This window comes from Hibiscus syriacus, unplaced genomic scaffold, assembly GCF_006381635.1.
Source record: "Hibiscus syriacus cultivar Baekdansim isolate YM2019G1 unplaced genomic scaffold, ASM638163v2 tig00110503_pilon, whole genome shotgun sequence".
Classification (NCBI taxonomy): domain Eukaryota; kingdom Viridiplantae; phylum Streptophyta; class Magnoliopsida; order Malvales; family Malvaceae; genus Hibiscus; species Hibiscus syriacus.
This window is the reverse complement of record NW_024062764.1, coordinates 6,403,486-6,421,628: the sequence shown is the minus strand read 5'-3', so window position 1 is coordinate 6,421,628 and position 18,143 is coordinate 6,403,486. Positions and strand designations below refer to the sequence as shown.

The 18,143-nt window shown below is 32.3% G+C and overlaps 1 protein-coding gene and 1 pseudogene across 1 annotated transcript; one reads left to right on the top strand and one right to left on the bottom strand.

Annotated features, from left to right (window-relative positions):
• Positions 1-2,531: 2,531 nt before the first annotated feature.
• On the top strand, positions 2,532-6,216 carry LOC120129637 (annotated as a pseudogene).
• Positions 6,217-9,617: 3,401 nt separating this feature from the next.
• On the bottom strand, positions 9,618-15,239 carry LOC120129817 (plasma membrane ATPase 4-like). The gene is made up of 16 exons (XM_039147223.1): positions 15,105-15,239; positions 13,888-14,007; positions 13,532-13,768; positions 12,633-13,394; positions 12,434-12,556; positions 12,239-12,343; positions 11,998-12,142; positions 11,759-11,923; positions 11,322-11,560; positions 11,203-11,235; positions 11,041-11,122; positions 10,776-10,936; positions 10,526-10,699; positions 10,264-10,446; positions 10,013-10,194; positions 9,618-9,882 (listed from the first exon to the last, which is right to left on the bottom strand). Exons 3-16 carry the CDS (start codon positions 13,556-13,558, stop codon positions 9,786-9,788), a joined length of 2,478 nt encoding a protein of 825 aa, XP_039003154.1. The 5' UTR covers positions 13,559-13,768; positions 13,888-14,007; positions 15,105-15,239; the 3' UTR covers positions 9,618-9,785.
• Positions 15,240-18,143: the final 2,904 nt, after the last annotated feature.

Genomic DNA, 18,143 nt, shown 5'->3' with positions numbered 1-18,143 from the left:
TTGAAGTCCCAATCACAGAGCGCAGAGACTTCGACTTCGAGTAGGGGAGTTTGAGACGATGAGATGGAGAACGAACGGAGTCCCAAATCTTACCTTTTGAATGTTAAAAACGCACTTTCACGTGAAATTATCTTGGAAAATGTTCTCCGCTTAACTTAAGATCAAACTAGGACCCGAAGCCAACAGATTTCAACCTATCTGATTTGATTAGATCGATTTTTTTATTAAAAAAATCAGATTGAAATTGAATCGAGTTTTTTTAAAATTATATGTTGGGTTCGAGTTTAGGGTAAGACCCAAGAAATAATACTCTATAAATTTATCTTATATATTTAGAAATAATTGTAATAACAATTAATTTTTATTTTATTAAATAAAAATAATATTTATTTTATAAATATATTTATTCAGGTGGTCGAGTTTTGATTTTATTTCAAAAAGTCGGATCGAATTTGATTCAGGCGAATTCAGCCCTAAACTCAGGCCGGATCAAGTTTCGAGTGGATGATATATATTTTTGAAACAGATTGACCGAAAACTCGACCCAACATGACCCATATCCGTCAAATGTTTAGAGATTTTAGGATAAATTACATTTTAATGTCGGGTCTAATATTATATTTTTGTTTTAATCATCTAACTATTAATGTTGGATAAATTATCGTTTTGATCATCTAACTATTTTTTTTAAATCATATCAAACGTTAAGTTTTTTTATCACACACTATTAAAAAATTGGCAATGATGTTGATATGTCACCGTAAGACAACATCATCTCATTTTTGGATAAATAAAAAAATTATCATGTTAGCAGTTCTGTTTATATTTTAACGACGGGTGACTAAAACAAAAGAGAAATGTAATGTTAGACATGATTTTGAGAAAAATAATAGTTGGGTGACTTACGTAGTTTATCATATATTTTATTTGGGTAAACTACACCCAATGTCATTTTTGTTTTTATCTATCTTATTTTGGTCACTAATTGTAAAAATGTTATAACATGATCACTAATATTGTCAATTTATTACATTTTGATCATTGAGATTAACTCTCATTAATTTAATCGTGCCATATCAAATTGATGACGTGACATTTTATTTTAGGGTAAACTACACATTTAGTATCACAACTGTCATTTTTATTATATTTTGGTCACTCAGTTATTAATTTTTTGAAAATCACATATAATGTTACATTTTTATCACATGTAGTTAAAGATTTAACATAATTACTGATGTGATATTTTATTTTTTTAATGATGACATGACACTATCTTATGATAACAAATCAATATCACCGTTAACTTTTAATTGTGGTTGAACAAAATGAAACCAAAACGTAATGGTAGGTATGATTTTGAATCATAAAAAAATAGTTGAATGACCAAAGTAAAACCAGAATGATAGTTGTAATACTAAATATGTAGTTTACCTTGGAATACAATAATAAGGTATTGTTTCATAAGATTACATGTAGGAATAAAATTAACTTTACTTACATATTATTGAGAATGTTTTACTATCTTATTTAGTTTATTTAGTAAAAATATAATATTATAATATTTGACTAGAGGAATTATACGAGAGGAATAATGTACATTTTATTGAATTTTTCTTGATATATATTTTCATTTTGGGTAAATTACACTATTTTTCACTAAATTTTACTCTTTATCCTATTTTACTCACCATACTTCCAATTTTTCTATTTTGCTCACTGAATTTTACATATTGAATCATTTTGCTCACTCTACCGTTAACTCTCTAACGGTGTGATGATGTGTAATTTATTATTATTAATAAAAATAATTGAAAATATAAAGGGTAAATTACATCATTCCTCATTGAACTTTATTCCCTATCCTATTTTGCTCACCCAACTATAAAATAAAAACAAAAGGTGGTCGGATGCCATTGTCGACCATCGTAGATGATGTTTGTTCGGTCTCAAATTTTATGGGTCGCTTCGCCTCGACACCTTGAGTTCGAATTCGACCTTCATTTTATCGAAACTTACTCCGAAGTCCACGAATTAAAGATCAAATATGAGGAAGTCAAAGGGGTCGAGAAAAAATAACTCATGAATTTTGAAACCGAACAATCACTTTCAACAATAGTAGATGGTGGCCAGAATGAAAAATGGCGTGGTGATCAGCAATGAAGTAGAGAAAAATGGAGGAAAGAAGAGGAATCAAAACAACGTCATTTTGGTTCATATTTGAGTTTTTCAAAATGACTTTGTTTTTATGCTGGACAACACATCATCACATTGTTAAAAAGTTAACGGCAGAGTGAGTAAAATAATTCAATCTACAAAGTTAAGTGAGTAAAATAGAGAAAATATATCAAGTAAAACAAAATATAAAATAAAATTCAGTGAGGAACGATGTAATTTACCATTTCTGAAGTTCTTAAAATTAGAAAGAAAATATTTACATAAAAATTTATAAATATATATATATATATATTATTTCTTTAAAAACATAGAAACACTCTGCCATTCTTCCTCTGGTTCAAGTTCTGTTCTTCTTAGATTTCTTCTTCAATCTCTGTTGTATCGCATGATTTCACGTTTAGATCGTATCATCTAGATTGCAAATACTCTTTTTTTTTATTTTGTTTTGCCTTTTCTTCGGGAGAGATTGTTTGTCGAGAGAGATGGCAGGTGTTGAGTTAGCCAAAGGCGTTAACGGCCTCGAAAAGATCATCCTCCGCGAGTCTCGCGGCAGCTCCGCCGAGGTAATTTTATAGGCCTTTCGGTTTTTTTCTTTTTATTTCTGGATCTTTTCAATCCGATCTACATTTCTTTGAATTTGTGTTTTATTCTCTCTTTTTTTTGTTATTTTCCATAGATCTTTGAGTATTTAATATTGTTTCTTGTTTAGGTGTATTTGTATGGAGGTCATGTGACATCTTGGAAGAATGAGCAAGGAGAGGAGTTGATATTCGTCAGTAGTATGGTACTTTTCAGTGACTAAAATTTTCTTTGACTAAATATGATCAGGGATTCAAATTGCGGACATAAGGAACGCTGTGGGTTTCGCGGTCATTCAATAACTTTCGCGGACCCTCTGCTATATAGGGGTCACGATTGCGGCTATTTAAATCCCTGAATATGATATATAATGTTTAAAGTATATTGTTCAAGTCCTTTGACTCGATGATTCATTTAGAAAAAATATATTTTTAATGAAATTATGTGTTAATACGCATTTTGTTTCCCTTGTTGCCTTTCTCAACCTGTGATATGTCTTTTTTGAGTGTGAGCAATGGCGAAAGTTAGACAGATTATGCGTTTTCTAGATCGTAAACCTTTCCAGCAATTTTGAGAACATAAAGAACTGATTCATTCTTATTGAAATAGCATGAATTCATAGATTAACTGTTCAGAAAAACGAGTTTAGAGTGATGCTACGTTTAAAGAAAATGATTAAACTTGTGTTAATTTGTTTGGAACTCCTTATTCGAATATGAAATGAAATACTTCAGACGTTTTTAGGAAAAGAATAGAGTTTAGTAACTTATTTTCTCTGCTTGTCTTTCTTTTTTGTCTCATTCAGTGACCGATAAGGTAAACAAGAAGAATTCTTTTTTTGGTTTTATGAGATATAAAATGCTAAATTACTTCAATTATTGAGGTGAATGTGATTAACAACTAACAAGTAACAAGAATTCATTAACCTGTAGCTGCTGTCTAAAGTGAACACTTGCACATGTAAACGCAAATGTTTAAGAAGACAACACTTGGAAGTTATGTGCACTTTTTAACTAATTTACGAGATACATTTCTTCTGCAGGCATGGTTCAAGCCTCCAAAGCCCATTCGTGGAGGAATTCCTTTATGTTTCCCCAAGTATGTGCAGATCTTTTATTGTCCTAGCTTGTTTATACCATGGTCATCCTGGTCATGAAAAACATGCTCTATGTTTGCAGTTTTCAAATATTGGTCCTCTTGAGTCGCATGGGTTTGTCAGAAATAAATTTTGGAGCATTGACACTGACTCCCCTGCATTACCAACAAACTCATCCAGTAAAGTTTACATTGATTTGATCCTGAAGCCTTCTGAAGAAGATATGAAGATTTGGCTTCACAGGTAGTATCATCTTCTAATATTTTAATGTCAATTCACAAAGAGTGATTCATTCCAAATCTTTGCACATTATTTTCTTGACCAATTAACTTGTCTTCATGGCTGTCTTCTGTCTCAGTTATGAGTACCGCCTGAGGGTAGCTTTTGGGACCTGGAGGAGATCTAATGTTAACATCTAGCATCAGGAATACTAATAGTGATGGGAAGCCGTTTACATTCACATTTGCATATCACACGTATTTTTCTGTTCTGATATCAGGTAACTAAGAATTTGTTTTATATTTTATGTTTTTTGTGATAAGATGCTCCTCGATATTACGACTTCCAGGTTCATATCTACATATGTTGGAGTCAACTTTTTGGTGGCTAAGCTATTCTACTTCATCATGATTAAGTTCTAGCAAGTAAACTATCATTACTAGTAACATCAGTCCTTTTCCTAGTTCTAGTTTATGCCAGGTTCTAAAATTCTGTGTACTATTGCAAGCGTGTCTTGTGATTGAGCAATTGAGGATGAATGTGTAGTTTGGAAGGTATAGGAGATGGAGAACATTGTTTATCCTTACCTAACTTGCCCCTGCTCCCTTTGAATTTGTGTGGTCTATTGAACAATCCTGATTGCCATTTCCAGCAGTGAAAGTAGCAAATGTTCTTCTGCCTGCTTATCCAAAGCCACTTACTTTTCAATGATGAATTTTCACACAATTCTTGGTGTCAATAACAAGGTTTATGATAATGTAACAATAACAACTCTTAGTTTCCAGTTTCCACCCACAAAAGGAACATTTCTTAGGCTTAGTCAACTTCGGGTATATAAAATCATTTATTTTGTTCTTAAATTTAACTGCTTTCTAGTTATCGATATGGGTGCTAATGTAACCGGTGCGCTTATATCTTCTCTTACTATTGCATTTCACCTCAACTAGTGAAAACTGATTCATCGTAGAATATGTTAAGTCAATGACTCAACGTTTGTCTCATATCATGATTATACCATTATTATTGAACATTAGTTCTTATTATCAATGTGTAAAAGAACTAAGTTCCTTGTCTACCGTGAAGTTCATGTTGAAGGATTAGAGACATTCGATTATCTGGATAATTTACAGAACAGGGAGATGCGATAACATTTGAAGGAGAAGTGAGTTGATGATTGCCTTTCCCCTCAGTCTGCTCACGCTTTAACTTGGTATACTGTTAACATATTCTTATTTCTGCTTAAAAGGTGGACAAAATATGCCTCAGTACTCCTACAAAAATTGCAATTCTGGATCATGAAAAGAAGAGAACCCTTGTATTACGCAAAGATGGACTTCCCCATGCCAGTAAGGTTTATTTTCTTTGCCATTTTTTGTTGATATTTGTGCTATAGATATGGAGCCTGATACTTGTTATGTTTACGACTTCTATTGATAATCTAAAATACGCAAACAAGAGTACTTCACATTTACAGTCAGAGCCGGAAAATATTATGTTGTTCATTTCCGTTTATAACAGAACTATGGATTATTGTTGGACCATTTCAAGTAGTTGTGTGAACTACTTTCTCTGATAGGTATTGCGAACTCGGGCTTGTGATTCTTGTCAGCTCTTGCAGATATACCGATTTCTTGTACATTAATGAAAGCCATTCTTTGCTTTAATATTCTCATTTCTTTTGTATGCAGTGGTGTGGAATCCCTGGGAAAAAAGGGCAAAGACTAAACCCGATTTTGCAGACGATGAGTACAAATATATACTGTGTGTGGAGGCTCTCTCTATTGTTCCATCCAGCTACTGCAGTGGCCAACTTGATCATCAGAAAGTCCTGGGTAACTGAAGATCCCTTACCGCAATCGTGTATGTACAGGTAATCATGCAGCATAGTTCTTTGTCCTCGATGTGATTCAACGTAATCATGCAGTTGATGTGTTGCAATAGTTGAGTCTATAAATTTGTTTTGTTAGTTACACATGCAGGAATCATGAGGCAACATGTTGTGGATGAATCCTGGACTTTTGTTGGATTAATGCAAATAAGGGCTTAGGACATTGTGGATGATATTGAAGCTTGTTATTTCAGCTATTGATGAGCTTTTGTTTGTCTATGGGCTGTCTTTGGACTTGTCTCATCTCCTGCTTCCGTTTTGTAAGAACTTTCTTTTCTGAATTTGAGTTGGATTTTTTATGTTTTAAATCTTTTTCTTTTATTTTTCTTAATAGTATGGGTGATTACAGTATAGTATTTTTTAAATTTTCTTAACCCATTGAAAACGCACACACATCGTGCAATGCAGTTATTCGAACTCAAAATCTCTATAAATAACGACCTTCCTTTAACTAATAAGGTCTGATGGGTTCTTTTGTTATATTTTCTTTTTTGTTTGAAGGGTTTATGCATAAATTAAATTTACATCGTAATATTACTCATGTAGCCGAGATAAAAAGCGGGATGCAATATTAGATCTTTTAAATAAGATAAGTAGTTAGAATCTTAGAATTAACTCGGTTAGAGTGTTCACTTTATAACGAGTCTATGTAGTATTTATTCATTATTTGATCTAAATCAATATTGATAATTTTGTAGTAATTATAATTAATTATCAGGGATTAATGTAAAATTTTATGTTAAGAGGGAAAAATATCTAAAATAGATTATAAAAAAATACAAATAAAACATAAAGAATTTAAATTTTTTAAGGAAGATGGCCCGATTATTGATTGCAATTACAATCACCAAACTATACCATACATAAATGTAAAAAAAATGGTAAAAAGGTATAGAAAAGTCATACTTTTGAAAAAGAAACAAACTATACCATGCATAAATGTAAAAAAATGGTAAAAAGCCATAGAAGTCATTGTACTTTTGAAAAAGACCCTATGTGCATCATTTCTAAATCAATATTTTTTCTTACAATGAGGTCCTTCAACTCAAAAAATATATCTAATATTACCCTTTAACCGATGTTTTTTGTCGGTGATCGTTATACTACTAGTTTGCCAATTCACAGTACTGATGTGGTGGTCCACGGTGCTGATGTGATAATTCACAATGTTAATGAGGCAGTCTATCTGTCATGTTTGAGTTACCAATTTAGCCAATCTGTCACCCTGGACTACTTTGTTAGCACCATAGACTATCTGTCAGTACTGTGAACTGTCACATCAGCACTGTAACGATCAACGATGAAATTTTTTTTGTTAAAGAGTACCACATTAAATTTATTTTCTGAGTTGGAGGGTCACATTGAGAGAAAAAATACTACAAAAGTCACATTGATTTTTTTTAAAATACAGAGACCTCTGTATTTTTGCCCAAAAAAAAAATTCCCTAAACCTAAAATCATAACCTTTGTTTATTTCACGACTTTCTCCCACGAATGTTCTGATATACTAAAATAGATGGACCAATTTGAAAAAGATAAACCTTACCAAAATCTTTAAAAATTCAAAACCCCTTCTAACCCCTATTCTCACGTTTTTGTGTAGAGGAAATAAAGAGGAAGATCGATGGTAAAGCTCTTTCCACGACTTTAAACTACGATCTTCATCATTTTAATTTAGAAAAAATAACCTCAATAATCGAAAATGGCTTATAATATACGATTTTAACCAACTTTTTTTAGATTTTCCAAAATGACCAACAAATTCGCAACGTGAACTACAATTTCGCAACTCAGTTTCCAATTTCGCAACGCGAATCTGTAAATCGCAACACAGAAGTCAAATTCGTAATGCGATAGTCAAATTCGCAACACAAAAGTCAAATTCGCAACGCGAAAGTCAAATTCGCAACGTGAATAGTAAAAATCGCAATGTGAATAATAAAATCGTAACGTGAATAGTAAAATCACAACGTGAATAGTAAAATCGTAACGAATCTATATGTAAATTATCTCTTATCATCCATTTATAATAATTTGTTGGAAAAGTACATAAATAATTTTTATAAAAAATAGTACACGTGAAAAAATTTATATGTAAATGAACAACAAATCTATTTCATTTGTCAATCTTCATTACAAATTATTCTAAATTCAATTAATTAAAGTTTGAAATTTGAAAGAATCCTTAACTCAGACTAATGAAATACATTTAAAAAATTAAATTTTGAATTATATTAAGAAAAAGCTGATTCCTGTACACATGTAGATAAGTTTTATTTTCCACTTAAAATCCCAGTCTAGAAGCAGAGAGTTACCATTTGAAATTCGTAACGCGATTTTGCGATTTTCTAAATTCACGTTGCGATTTTCCAATTCGCGTTGTGATTTTGACTATTCACGTTGCGATTTTACTATTCATGTTGCGATTTTTACTATTCACGTTATGATTTTTACTATTCACGTTACGATTATACTATTCACGTTGCGAAATTGGAAACTGAGTTGCGAAATTGGAGTTCGCGTTGCGAATTTGTTGGTCATTTTGGCAAATCCAAAAAAAAGTTGGTTAAAATCGTATATTATAAGACATTTTCAGTCACTGAAGTTATTTTCTCTTTAATTTATTCTCCAACCTTTTTGAACATTTTAATTTCATCATCATAATTTGACTCTTATTTTAAATTGATCTTTTGTACAATGTATAGCCGATTAAGTTCTCGTAACTATAATTTGAATTATAGTTCTTGGTTAATGTAATAGGTGATTCGATTCAAAATTTTAAAATAAAAATATATAATCTAATCGATTATAAAAATATTAATATGATTTAAGTTATATTATTTTTGATTTGTTCATTTAATTAATTTAACCAATAAAATAATAAATATTAATAAATCTCATTGGTAAATGGTAAAGGTTTTAGGTTTAGAATTTTGATTGAAATTGGATATTGAATAATTCACATGATTATTCGACTTTTAAGATTAGGTGGTTTTAGGTTTGAAAATAGAGCTAACTTCACCATATATTCTCAAACTATGATCCTTCTTCTAAACTGGACCTTAAACTTTTAAACATTCTAATTCCATCCCCACACTATGACTGTCATTCTAAATTGGTTCCCAAACTAATGAACATCCCAAATTCATCCCCAAACTACAACCCTCATTCTAAATCACTCCTTAACCTTCTGAACATTACAAAAAACTCCCCCAAAATCATCCAAAAGTTTGGGGATGAAATTAGATTCAAAAGATTGGAGACTAATATATAGACTGGGAGTCATAATTTTGGGATGGATTTAGAATGTTTAAAAGTTTAGGGGACCAATTTAGAATGAGAGTAACAATTAAGGGATGAGAATAGAATGTTGAAAAGTTTAGGGACAAATTTAAAATGAGTCACAATTTGAGGACATATAATGTAATTAATTCTTGAAAATATATAAATTTAATATACTTATATAAAGTCGAATAATTCCATTATTGATCTAAAAAGATCGGTAATTGAATATGGATACAGTAACTGTGTATGGAACATTGCATGGCGGATAAATTTAGAGATGAAAGGACCATTTTGCAAACATACTCGAATTTAAATATTAAAAGTGTGAATATCCAAATCTTGTCCCTAATATTTAACCAAATTTAAAAGAAACACCAAACAAGAAACTATGTATAGAACATTTACACGGCGAGAAATTTACACCACAGACATGTTAGAACGTTTCAGAAACTAAATTACTTTCTCCGTTTCTCTTCATCGTCCTCTGTAAATGTCATCGGGTCGCCGACCTTCATTTTTCCGGTATCGGTCTCCGGCTTTCTAGACCGTATAATGCTGCTGGATCGTATCAATGTCCAGCCCCTTCAGCTTCACCACGGACTCCACATCCCCTTTGAGCGTATGCAGCTCTCGAAGCCTGTAAGACATACATCGGAAATCCGTAATTGTGTCGTAAAACATATATCGGGAACGCGTAATCGTGTCGTAAAACGAATGGCTTATAGCTATTAGTGTAGGTGATTCGGCATTGTAAGTTGATGTCTTACCTTGCAACCGCGGCTCTTCTCTTGGCCTGTTCGGCGATCTCCGATAACTCGCAATAGCTGTTCTTTTCATTGAAGAGATTCGAAGCCTCGGGTGGTTGAAGACCGTGCAATGTTCTTTGAGCAAGCGCCCATTGAGCCTCCCTCTCTTCCTTGCCGTAGTCTTTCTTGGTGGTGAAAGCCGTCTGTTACCGAGGCCAGATTAGCAAACACGAAAACTACGTAACGATGTGCATAAATTGAGATATGTGTACCTTGTTTTCGAGTAGGTTGAGCCAAGCTTTTCCGCTTAAGATATATCGAATAGCGAACTTCATTAGATCCAATGGAATGTAAAAAACTATACTGTAAAGCCAAATGACACCAGCCCATCCCCAGCCAATGCCTTTAATCCTTGCAAATCCCCAATCAGCATATACAGCAATCACAGTTGCAACCTGATCAACACAAAGAACCGATCAATTTGATGTCTTATGACTCGGAAATGAGTGGCGGGATAAATGTACATGTACTTACAAGCTGCGCGATGATGAAGGCGGTCATCAATAGCAGTCCGGGACGCTCGACGTGCGACCAGCTACGTGATCTGGTCACGAAGATTAAGGCCTGGCTCACAATGCTTACTTGTAAGTATAAAGCGCCCATCATCTCGTGCTCCGAGTCCCTTATAGACCTGACACCGAATTTGTCCTGCATTTGTCGACCCAAACTGTTATGAAACTGAATCGAAAGAGAATATGAACTGCGAATTTTCAGCACGGCATACCGGGAAGAAGTCGGTCTTATGCATGGCCCAGAAGAATATGACAGTCATCAATGCCAAGTAGCCTCCGAGCACGATTCCAGTAGCGAAAATTTCTTTCAGTTTCCAGCTATCAGGTAAGGGAGATGGCTTGACTCGGTCCTTTGATATTGTCATGATAGTGCCTGGAGTAATATTCGACTTGATCAATGTTGATACTCGAATTCAAGCTGGTTAAACCGTGGAAAACGAGAAGAGTCATGTGCAAGTTAAGTATAAATCCATGTACCATCGTTTAGAATGGCAATGATCAAAACCATAAATGGCGAAAAATCGAACTTCCAGATGAGAGCAATGAACATAAATCCAAACTGCAACAACAGAAACAAAGTATCAGTAAATTTCGGATACGTAATCTATAATTAATTCATATAAAATCATCTTATAAAACCACAATACGGATTGTGATCGAGACTGCATAGATCTGCGAAAGTGAAATACGAGAAGGTCATGCATTGCAAAACATAGTATATAAATCATTAAACATGTTTAAAGGGGAGATCAGTTTACAGTATAGTTCTTCATCCTCTGGAAAATAGCTCTGCTAGTTAACACTGCACTGACAATGACACTCAGCCCCGGTTCTGTAAGAACAATGTCCGAAGCACTTCGTGCAGCATCTGTAGCGTCCGCGACCGCAATACCGATATCCGCCTTTTTTAAAGCAGGAGCATCGTTAACACCATCTCCGGTCATTCCACAAATGTGCTTCCTCTCCTGCAATTTCTTCACAATTTCGTATTTGTGCTCTGCAAGAGCAAGTATCATAAGGTGTTATGTTATTCGAGACCTGAAAGACGAATGAGGAATTCCCGTTCACAATTTCTTCACAATTTCGTATTTGTGCTCTGCAAGAGCAAGTATCATAAGGTGTTATGTTATTCGAGACCTGAAAGACGAATGAGGAATTCCCGTTCACGAATATCCGGGATGCAAAAGAGGGTTACCTGGAAACACGCCGGCAAATCCATCGGCCTTCTCAATCAACTCTTCAACAGGAATGGAAGCTATGTTTGCATCCTTGTCTTGGTCTAGCAAAGAAGCGGATGGATACATGTTGGTTCCCATTCCGAGTCTGCGGCCAGTCTCCTTTGCAATTGCGAGTTGATCACCTGGACAAAGGTACGAAAATATAAGTACGAAACTGCCACGACGAACGATGAACTTGGTTAAAGGATTCAGTTACCAGTGATCATCTTGACATTCACACCAAGATGAAGAGCTCGGCGAATGGTTTCGGCACTGTCATGCCTTGGAGGATCAAACAGAGATAACAAACCAACAAATTGCCATGGAGTACCTGCACTCTCTTTCGATTTTTCAGGCACTTGCTGGAATGTGTAGGAAAATTGTCAAGGGTTAGGGTACTCCAAAAAATTGAGACAGCATAATAGTGAATAGAAGATCATGAGTTTTGGATAAAAAACCTGTCTGGCAACTGCTAATGAACGAAGCCCACGCTCGGCAAACTTATCAATGATCGAATGAACCTTCTTCTTAAAATCTTCTTTTGCATTGCAAAGGTTCAAGATCTGTTGACAGATATAATATGATCAAATGGCACAAACAAGGTAAATTTATGGTATTAATGCAATGTTTATACAGATGGAAAACAAGGTTACCTGCTCGGGAGCTCCTTTGCTGGTTCGATGCCAGTTGCCATTGGCATCAATATAAGTTAAAGCAGTTCTCTTATCCACAGGATTGAAAGGAAAGAAATGCACCTCTTGAATACCAGCTCTTGCCTGTATGTACAACATATTGAACATAAATAATCCCCCTCGATTACAGAATCGAAATCGAGAAGAAATTGTTACATACCTCCTTAGGGTCGGCAAGCATTCCAACAATGGCAGCATCGATTGCATCCTGATTTTCAGTTCTAGAAGCCCTTGCAGCAAGCAACATGACATGATCCTTATCAGCATCCTTTACAAACACCTCAATCAAATTTTTATCGACACTGAGCTTGTTGAGCGTCAATGTTCCTGTCTTATCACTGCAAAGGACATCCATACCAGCCATTTCTTCGATTGCGGTCATACGCTTGGTGATAGCACCCTGCTGAGACAGTCTATGGGATCCAATGGCCATGGTCACGGACAAAACAGTCGGCATAGCAATGGGAATACCGCCGATCAAAAGAACCAAGAGATTGTCAATTCCATCCCTGTACTTGCGGTGTTGAATTGGATACATGACTATGATCTCAACCGCCATACCGACAGCAATCGAGCAAATACAGAAGTTTCCAATAGCAGTGAGCACCTTTTGGAAGTGTCCTACTTGGTTCGTGCTATCCACAAGATGTGCAGCCTTCCCAAAGAAAGTATGCACACCAGTAGCAATAACAACGGCTTCGATTTCACCCTGTTTGCAAGTTGAACCTGAGAAGACTTCATCCCCAGGGTGCTTCGTCACGGGAAGTGATTCTCCGGTCAAGGCAGATTGATCGACCTTTAACGGATCACCTTCGAGAAGACAGGCATCAGCCGGGATGATATCTCCCAGTTTAATGCTAATGATGTCTCCTGGAACCAGAATTGCTGCTTCTTCCTCACTCCATTTGCCATCCCTTAGCACCTTCATTTCACAACGGTATAAATTCAAGATCAATTTCATTAGATTCAAAAACAAAAACATAACAATATCTCTTAGCCATTTACATCATTATATTCAATTTCAACATATTTATTTCGAAGAAAATGTACTATAATTACCTTAGTTTTGGGAGCAAGACCGGCCATAAGTGCAGCAGCTGCATTCCCGGCATTGTTTTCTTCAATAAAACTAATGGTAGAGTTGATGACTAACAAACAAACGATACCGACAAAATCTTACCAATCTGGCGGCTTGCCCTCGCCGTTAGCCAAAGCAATGGCCATAATTGCAGCAGCTTCCATGACCCATGACAGAGGATTCCACATGAACCCCAAAAACTTGAGGATCTTGCTCTCCTGTTCGTTTTAAAAAATATAATCCAACGTTATTTTTATTGTGATTACGGACATAAATGAATGTTACCAAATATCAAACAAACTAAATCAAGTGTTATTGGTAACTATAGTAATGAAACCTTTTTCTCTTCTAGCTTGTTGGGGCCAAAAATCTGCAGCCTGTTGGCTCCTTCTTCTGAACTCAGTCCTTCTCTGGAGCATTTCAGCTGCTCGAAAACTTCCTCAATCGGGATTTTTTCCTATATACAAAGTAATTTCAATGACATTTAGATCACCACTTGTTGTTCATTGTTACAGTTCTTTGAAATATATATTGCATAGAATCATTCAAATAATATTAAAAAATCATTTTTGAAAATATTATTTTCACAAGAAAACCTAGCCCTTTAGATTTCAATTTTTTATTTTATTATTTTTTAATAATTTAAAGTAATTCTAAGATAGTATTATTCATAACGTTTTTATCTATCAACTATATATATATATATATATATATTACCTACATAATAAATTGAATCTGAATCTTTGTAGTAAAACAATATTTCCATTAACGTTAATGAAGGAGATGGGAATTTTTTAATTTCTAAAGAGAGAGAAAGGGAAAAGTGGTAAAGTGCCTTAAAATTTCCAAAATAATAAAACAAACATCTCGCTTTCAAATGAAAGCACAAACAGAAAAACACTTTATTCAGTACTAGGAAAAGATCAAAACGTAGCCAACTCCGTCACTGTCATGTCATCTCCTCGTTTTCCACATTTTAAATCAGTTTGTTTCTTATAGATTACTTGTGTGCTTGTTTGGCTAATGTGAAAATAAAAACACAAAAAATCATACAAGTATATAGATAAATTATATAATATTTAGAACTATATGAATACAACGTAAACTATTAGAGCAAACTTGAACTATTTTTCAACTAATCAATCTCCGTTCAAATTATAAATACACTCTTCAATAATTAGATAATATATTATGTTTTTCAGTTTTGTTAGAATTTGAATGAATTTAAAATATTTATTTTCAATATATGTGTATATAATAACATTTTTAATCTTAACTGAATTATATTTTTCAGATTATAACGAACAAAAGAGGCCTTTGACTATCAAATAGAGTAACAGCTAAAATTCGTCTAGTTTCCTTCTTTATCGGTATAGCGAAGTCAAAAACATTTCTCGGGAAAGTGACGAGAAAAATCCACTAATCTCCATTCCAGATCTCATAAGGAAAAAGAAAACACGTTGACAAACTACAGAAGACGATTCGTTTCAATAGTCGATATAAGAAAACATTGAAGACAACAAAAAAAACACAAGAAAGTGAATAGAATTTCACCAGATCAACAGTCTCGTTCCTGATCTCTTCAAGGCTGATTCCTTTACTGCTGGCCATGTTTAAGTCTGCACGGCGATCACTACCACCGTCAACGGCGGCTCAGAGAAAAGAGTACTTCAAGTAAAAAGAGAGAGAGAGATAGATTTCAGATTCACAAGAATTATGAAATAAATGAGACTTTCAGATTCCCGAGAAACAAACAGAAAATAAAAGAGAGAGAGATTTCGAATGTGCTTCGTAAAACTGAAAGGCTAAGCATTTTATATACACTTCAACAGAGAAGCTGAGACTTTGTATAATTCTATTTTAATTAATATAATGATATATTTTAATTAAAGACTTCCTTATTTAAACTTGTTATAATTATAATAAAAATATTATTTATATTATAGGATATATTACAAATTTCATCACTGAACTTTGTCTCTTATTTTAATCACTGAACTTTAAAAGTTTTCAATTCCTCATTGAATTTAATATATTGGGTTTTTTTATCACTGAATTTTATTTTCTCTCCTATTTTGGTCCCTCTTCGTTAAATAATTAACGACATTAAAAATAATGTCATTTTAGAAAAATAAAAATTTCACCCAAACGACATCGTTTTGCATATATATAACTCATTTTAATGTCGTTAATTATTTAAAGAACGAGTGACAAAAAAACTCAATGTATTAAGTCGGTGAGGAAATTGAAAAGATTTAAAGTACAATGAGTAAAATAGGAGAGAAAGAGTAAAGTTCAATCACCAATTTACCCAATTATGTAATTAGAGTTATCTGATTTTAATAAATTTTATCCATTGAAGTTGTATTCTATTATCTATAAATTTTGATTTTTCAATATCACATAATTAAAATTATAAGATAATATTATTTAAATTAATTATAATTATAATTATAATTATAATATATTAATTATTAATATTATTAATTATTAGTTAATCATAAATATTATATTTTTATGATTTTTCTATATATAATGGGTAAATTACACATTTAGAACATAAACTATCAGTTTTGATCCATTTTAGTATCTAAACTTTCAATTTTTTCAAAAGCATACCTAACGTTTAGTGTTTACTTCATTTTAATACCCCACCATTAAAAACTTAACGCGTTTAGTACCTAAACTATCATTTTTTGCTTATTTTAGTACCTAAACTTTCAATTTTTCAAAACTTAACGATAAATTTTGAACGATGTACTAAAATGAAACAACAACTGAAGTTTTTAATTTGGGTACTAAAATGAAACAAAAACTAAACTTAGGTATGATCTTGAAAAAATTGAAATTTTAAGTACTAAAATAGACCAAAACTAATAGTTTAGATACTAAAAGTATAATTTACCCATATATAGATTAAGTGATACCCTTCCATCATGCCTTCACCGGTCCACTTGCTATGTTTATCTTATTCTACTGATATGTATCAGTTAAAGATGATAATTTCATTTTTATTTTTTTATATTAGTACAATAAATATATTTTGATATATTATTTTGAAATTTTAATTTTATATGATTGGTTTTAAAAATATTTAAATCTAAATTCATTTATATTCAAATATATTATCTAAAAATTAAACTCAATAGTCCCAAATGATTATCTAAATCCAAACTCAAATAAATAATTATATTCAAACTCAATTATACATATTAAAATTTATACATAAAATACAATTTAATAAAAAATAATAGTTTGAATAAATTTAAACAAATAAATCTCCTGAAAACAAATTATGTGATAAATTTATTTAACCAACGATTTGGTTTAAGTAGTAAGCTACTTGATATTGCTTAAGCAGGTACTGAGTTCGAGTTTTATGTATGCAGAAAATCTCCGCTGGGAGACTCACTCACCAAAACAAGATGTGCGATATGAGTATATTTTTCACTGAAGAAAAAAAATAAAAAGTTAATCTCAACCGTCTATAACAGTTCAAAATCTGTATAAAACTAAAAGAGTTTTAGTGTATGTAAATCTTAATTTATTTTTTCATATTATTTTATAAATAACAATTTATTATCGGTAATTATTTAATTATCGGATATATTTTTTAAGTAAAATGAATTGGTGATAAATATACTATCAAAAGAAAAATAAAACGTAACAAAAAAGAAAAATAAAACGTAACAAAAAAAATAACAAAAAAAATAACAGGAGTGCATGATCTATTTGACCTTTTGTTATTGCCTTCTTTTTTATTTATTTTTTGTTGCGCTTCCGATTCCAAGACTTCGCTTTAACTAATCTGAATCCATCTGTATTGCACACCTGATTTTGGTGGGTTAGTCTCTCAACAAAAATTTTTTGCGTATAAAAAGACTCGAACATAAAATATTACTTAAATAATAACAAGTTTAAAAGACATCGAGTTTAAGTCATTGTGTATGCAATGAATGCGGACTGTTGAATCTCCTTAAAAGGCAATCCAACTTTTAATATACTTTTGAATTAATTATAAAGGTGCATGTGTGTAGATTTATTTTGTATAATTAATTGAGCTATTTTCTCACATAATTATTTTTTAAAATTGATAAATCAAATTTTTTAAGTAGATGTATTGAAAGAAATAATTGTGACTGTTGAAAAATTTAAATTCTCATATAATTGAAATGTTTTTATATTTTATATTAATGATTTAATTTCGCATTCATTAAATTTCTAATATAACTTATTAGAGATTCGTATTATCCCACATAAAATAATATGACCGTCCCTCGTTACCATACAAACCTAATTATATATATATATATATATATATATTATTGAATAAGTTTAATTCGATTGACATATCGTTGATACAATATATTAAAATTATATAATTTCTTTAAGTCAGTTGAATCTAATACTAAGTAATAATATAATACTCGTATCGAATTTAAATCCTAACATTCAACCAATTCCGTCATAAAAGATATGAAAGTTCGTGTGCTATTTTTTAAAATGAGGTCTCTAAAATATTTTATAATAAAAAATTATAAAATACCAAAATTTTCGTAATATAATTATTACAAATGAAAATATACCAAACAT

Excerpts from the sequence above, each read along its gene's own strand:
- LOC120129817 (XM_039147223.1), bottom strand. The coding sequence starts at position 13,558 with ATGGCCGGTCTTGCTCCCAAAACTAAG. Across the intron at positions 10,447-10,525 it reads CCTTCATCATCGCGCAGCTT|GTTGCAACTGTGATTGCTGT; the intron begins GTAAGTACATGT and ends TGTGTTGATCAG. Across the intron at positions 10,195-10,263 it reads TCAACCTACTCGAAAACAAG|ACGGCTTTCACCACCAAGAA; the intron begins GTACACATATCT and ends CCTCGGTAACAG.